Source organism: Solanum stenotomum, chromosome 11 (genome assembly GCF_019186545.1).
Source record: "Solanum stenotomum isolate F172 chromosome 11, ASM1918654v1, whole genome shotgun sequence".
Classification (NCBI taxonomy): Eukaryota; Viridiplantae; Streptophyta; class Magnoliopsida; order Solanales; family Solanaceae; genus Solanum; species Solanum stenotomum.
The window spans coordinates 48,592,919-48,599,156 of NC_064292.1; the positions used below are offsets into that span (position 1 = coordinate 48,592,919).

General features: G+C 28.6%; 1 protein-coding gene across 1 annotated transcript; it reads left to right on the plus strand.

Moving 5' to 3' along the window:
* The first annotated feature begins 4,379 nt into the window (after positions 1-4,379).
* Positions 4,380-6,002, plus strand: LOC125845610 (AT-hook motif nuclear-localized protein 20-like). Its single transcript, XM_049525164.1, has 2 exons — positions 4,380-5,084; positions 5,500-6,002. Exons 1-2 carry the CDS (start codon positions 4,577-4,579, stop codon positions 5,874-5,876), a joined length of 885 nt encoding a protein of 294 aa, XP_049381121.1. The 5' UTR covers positions 4,380-4,576; the 3' UTR covers positions 5,877-6,002.
* The last annotated feature ends 236 nt before the right edge of the window (positions 6,003-6,238 follow it).

Consider the following 6,238-nt stretch of genomic DNA (forward strand, 5'->3'; position numbering starts at 1 on the left):
AACTGTTGATTTCTTTGAAAAAGTTCATCGATCTACATATATTTCACAAGTGGTATCTATTTTTCACTATGTTATTATCTTTTTTTTTGTAACATTTGCACCATAAGCTTTGCATCTGATAAAATACTAATCATTGATCAACCAATTCGTAAAAATCGATTCAAAGTCTTTCAAATCTCTATTGGTTCAACTTTAGTATACTGTGTTTGTAGTTTGCTTTGTTGATGAATTTTGTGATACATTTTATTATTGTCTTCGATAAATAGAAATACTTCTATTTATTTTGATTTTAATATTGAAAATACTAATCAAAATTGATTTCTAACTCCACAACAATAAAAACAAGAAGGAAAGCAACTTTATTTCTATATACAATAACAATTATCGTAATGTTATATTCTAAATATTGAAATTATTTATTAAAAAATTATTTCTAACTCCACACCAATAAAAATAATCATGAAAGCAATTTTTTTCTATATGCAATAACAATTATCGTAATGTTATATTCTAAATTACATTAATAAATTTTTTTGATACTACAGTCTTCATGTCATGCTGTAAAAGAAAACTTTAAATCTCACCCCCACAAAATAACCAATATACTTGTTTTTCTTTTTCAGGTTGTTTTCCCTAATTTATTTATTTATTTCGTTTTTTTGTTCCTCTATATTTCTCAACAAAGTCCTTTTCTATTGACTTTGTATTTTGTCGTTCTTCTTTATTTTTTAACTACTCATTTTTCTTTAGTTTGTATTTTAATATTCCTTAGAATTTGAATGTTAAACTTTCTCCTTGTCCAATTTTTTCTGTTAAATAGTTTATTATATTATAAAAGAAAATATCCTTTATGAAAATTAAAAAAATTATATTTTTTAATCTTTCGATGAATACATTATCAAATCATTAATTTCTTGATAGTCAAACATTGCTCATTCTTTTAGTCACGAAATTTGATATTTTCTTCAAATTAATTAAAAAATATTGATACGTCATTTTAAAGACTATTTCAATGATCAAGATACGAATTTAGTGGTCATATTATGTAACATAATATTAAAAATATGTTTACACAATATCCTTTAAAGTATTTTTAGGATCAAAATATTAACTATTCAAACACATTTTATTTTAAATTAGTTCAAAATTTTCTTTCTAAGATATGTCAAAACAAGCATAGCATTTATTATTGTTTGTAAGAAGTTAACTAATAGAAATTCTTCATTTTAACAAAATTACAAAAATATTTTTATGGGCCCATAACAAAACTAAAGACAGACAATATATGAATTCTTTTAGATTTTTATTTTGACCACTAATTACACAATTATTATTTTACCCTTAAATGATGTTAAACTTATTAAAATGCCATTAATCGTCCTTCTCATGGCTCTTTTATATAATAGAAATGTTAATTGTAAAAATTATAAGATATAATTTACTTATAGTTGAAAATTACTTATGAAAAAATGGAGTACAAACTAAACATTTAAATAAGTTATGTCATATACATATTAGTGTAAAGAAATTTCACTCTATAAATTTATTTACTTATTATAATATGTAATTTATTTTATTATGAAAATTTACAAATTTGATGTTTTATGAAAAATTGGTATGAATATTTTTATGTGACCTCATAGTATGAAGTTTTTTACTTTATGATATAGAAGATTATTACTTAAAATAAATTATAATATCTTAATATAAAAATGTGATTGAAAATATGGGTCCATATTAAATGTCATATCATTAGGATACACATGGCATTTAGAAAAATATATTTGGTTGTACTATCATTATAAATCTATTACCACTTTTTTGATGCCATAACATAGAAACAAACATTCTAGAATTTTTATGAAATGACAAATATGTCCTTGATTTTCCTCAACTTGGCTCTTCTATATAATAATAATAGATAGAAATATATAATGCACAGTTGCTGCTGGAAATTTAAATATATGCTCCTGATATTTATTTATAAATTTTACGAAGTGTAATTTTTTATTACCGAAAATTTGTTTATGAATTAAGAGAAAAAAAATGGTATATACAAGTAAAATGTAACACAAAATTGTAGCTTTGTGGTTAATCTCACTAGAAACGATTTATTTTGTTGTGTAGTTTTTAGATATTTTTTGTGAAATTTCTAGCTCCGCCATTGATTGAGTCTAAAAATATATTCAAGATAGTATAAACTTTCCCTAAAAAATATTTAACATTTTCGTTAGTGTTTTCTAATTTGTTGGAAATATGTGCATAGTTTGATGACCATGTTATTTTTAAAAATTCAAAAATTACTTTTGCCAGATATTTTTACAAGTTCATTGATCATCTTGAGTAGTTGACTCTATCAAGCTTGGCCTAAAAAATAAACAAGTTTGAAACAAATTTTGAAATTTGAAGATTTAATTTATGCTCAAATAGATATTTGTAAAAATAATTTCTCAAAAATCATTTTTAAAATCTATGACCAGATACGTTCTAAGTGTTCGAAGCTCAATCACACAAAGAATTGATATTTAAACACGTACTTTTAATTAAGAATGAAGATATACAGATCATCCTATTACACGAATTAATTAACTACGCTTCCGTAGTTATATATATATGTAATATGGAGTTCTAAATTATATTTACCTTGACAGTGTGGGGGACTTTTAGATGTGGAGTGCTCGTTTAACCTATGTATAATTTTTCTTACATTATCAATAGCTTAATGTAATTTTATTTAATTATAGCAGTTTATTTACTTTATCTCATAAGTTAATGTTTTAGATTTTAAATGAAAAAAAAAATCAGTTATAGTAAATTTAACTTACCATCAATGTAAAATGACGTAGATATATACACTAAGGAATCTTTTGATAGGACGCATTAAAAAAATAATGCATAAATTAACTTTGTATATTATTAATATTTTGTTTTGTTACGATATGTTTTCAACCTTATACGTACAACTAATACCTGAAAAATTTTGATATTAGAAAGGCAAGTGGTTTGACTTTATATACATATATATTTAGAAATGATGTCATGTATGTTATTTTTAATATATTAAATTAAACATTGCATAAAAAGTTATAATTTCGAAATAACTTGTACAAATATAAGTAAAATCTCATTAAATTAATACTATGTAAATTAATAATCTATCTAAGATAATATTTTTTTCTGGTCCCAACTTGGGCCAATGGAAAAATCACCCATCTCGATAAGATAATAAGATACATATTTTCAAAAGACCCCTATATAAATATATGGTCCTATTATAAATTAATAATTCTTTAAAATTACAAATATATCTAAGATAATTTAGTGAAATATGATTCTATTGTTATGTTTTTTGTTAAAATTTAAGTGCTCATATCTCTAGTTTTTCTTATTGCATCCAAAAGTTTCGGTGTTGTCTTTTTGAACTGCACCATAAAATTGTAAATAGTTCGAGCTTCGAGCTGTGATAAGTGTTTCCTTTCGCGTAACTGGTTCCAAGATATTATATTATCTTTAACTTCATCATAGATCTACAATTTCTTCTAAACTCTGGATTTCTAAACATGAATCTCAAAACACTTTTTTAATTAATAAATATTAATTTATTAATTAAATGATATCTCTACAAAATAATATTTCAAGATACTACCTTATTAATTTATTGAAGTTTTTACTTATAATCAATAATATTAATATATCATATTCAATATTATTTTTATATACTCTATCAAACGATCCGACCCATTTTAGTATCTTGGGAGGAAGAGAGAACGTGCAACCCACTACCTCACGAGCACAAGACCCCACGCCACAAAACCCTAATTTCCAAGAGACCCTTTTGCTCTCTTTCCCATTTCTCATTTCTCATTTCTCATTTCTCAAAGAAGACTATATACACTCTAATACCTTAACACAAAACCATTTGACACACTTTTGTGTCTTCGTGTGTTTCTTATAGTCCCATCAACCGAACTGCGAATTCAGAATTTGAAATTTATAAATTTCAACTTCTAAATTAGTATAATCGAAATTTATTGAGTTCAGTTGATCCGTAAATAACATTTTATGTCCGCCTTTAGTCTCCACAATCCCAACCCCTTTTTGTGTGATCTTCATGTGTTTCCTAGAGTCCCCAATACCCAAACTGCAAATTCAAAATTCGAAACTGATAAATCGATCATGTTTGAACGAAATTTATCGAGTTTAATTAGTTGAATTCATAAATAACATTTCACGTCCGCCTTTGGTCCCCACCCCCCAAAATAAAAACGAATATTTTTATAAAACAAAGCTTACAATAAACAAATATAAACCCACAAAGCTTATAAGTTATAACACTTAGCTTTCTCTCCTTGTTTCTTAATTATCATCATCACTCTCTCTCCCCCCCCCCCTCTCTCTCCTCTTATGATCATCTCTCTCGCTCCTTGCTTAGATCCTTGTTGAATTATTCAAACAAACAAAAAACCCTAGTCCCAAATTCTCAATAATCTTTGTAAAATTAGCTATAGACTTCAAGAATTTTTTTTCTTTTTTTTTTCACTAGAAATTAAAACCCTATCTTTGAGTTATTTTTAACATGTCAAACCCATGGTGGACAGGCCAAGTAGGTTTACAAGGAGTTGAAACATCATCATCCGCGGGCTCGCCTTCTCTCAAGAAGCCAGATCTAGGCGTATCAATGAACGATAATAGTGGTGGTAGTGGTAGTCATGATGAAGATAGGGACCATAGCGACGACCCTAAAGAGGGTGCAGTCGAAGTAGCCACTCGTCGACCTAGAGGTCGACCAGCTGGCTCAAAGAACAAACCTAAACCACCAATATTTGTTACAAGGGATAGCCCTAACGCACTTAGAAGCCACGTAATGGAAGTTGCTAATGGAGCTGATGTGGCAGAAAGTATAGCTCAATTTGCTAGGAAAAGACAAAGAGGTGTTTGTGTTTTGAGTGCTACTGGAACTGTTACTAATGTAACCCTAAGACAACCATCTGCTCCTGGAGCTGTCATGGCATTACATGGCCGGTTCGAGATCTTATCGTTGACCGGAGCTTTCTTACCTGGACCCGCCCCTCCTGGATCAACAGGTTGTTCTTGTTGAACTGTGTGAACATCTTATCTGACTATTTCAGTCAAACTTTTATAGAGATAACCACACTTTTAGTTATGTTATGTTGTCAACATGTTATTTGTCTGCTCTAATTTAAGGTTGAATTGTGTGATGATATATCAGCTTATCTACAGGTTTAAGCTGTTAAAAATAACGTATTTTTAATTGCATATATAATTTAGTTATGTTGTGTTTGCTCTAATTTCATGTTGAATTGTATGACCATTATTTCAGGGTACAAACATTGAGAGATCACACATCTAACTACAAAATACTTAATTAGTTGTGTTATGTATTAACACGTCTTTTGTCTGCTCTGTTACTATGTTGATGAATTGTTTGGGGGGAGTGCGATTTTATTAATTACTTAATTATATTATGTGTCGATGCAGGGTTGACTATATACCTAGCAGGAGGACAAGGACAAGTTGTGGGAGGAAGTGTAGTAGGGTCTTTAGTGGCTTCCGGACCAGTTATGGTAATTGCATCAACTTTTTCTAATGCAACATATGAGAGGCTACCTTTGGAGGAGGAGGAAGAAGGCGGTGGAACGGCGGCACAAGGACAACTTGGTGGTGGTGGATCGCCACCGGGAATGGGAGGAAGTGGTGGTGGTGGTGGAGGACAACAACAACAAGGTGGTGGTGGTATGGGTGATATTCCATCATCAAATATGCCAGTATATAATTTGCCACCAAATTTGCTACCAAATGGTGGACAAATGAACCATGAAGCATTTGGTTGGGCACATGGACGCCCTCCTTTTTAATTTAGAGGTAATTTGATTATGACAAAAATAATAATAATAATTCAAGAAATGAAAAAAAAAAAAGTTTGAGAGGATTTAGAGGTTAGCTTCTTCCTTTTGATTATGTTGTATGGTAAAAAAAAATATTTAAAGAAGTTATTTGAGGTCTAATTTATGTATATTAATTTTCTCTTTGAATTTTATTCAAATCATGATGGGGTTTTTCCCCTTACTTCAATCTTCTTCTTCTTCTTCTAGTTCTCCTCCTCATCATATTCTTGTTTTTTTTTTAAATTGATAAGGAAAATATTTTTGAGTAATTTTGTTAGTGGTTTTATCACGGCTAAAAAATCACTATTTTTCCACTAAATCTCTCATTGAAA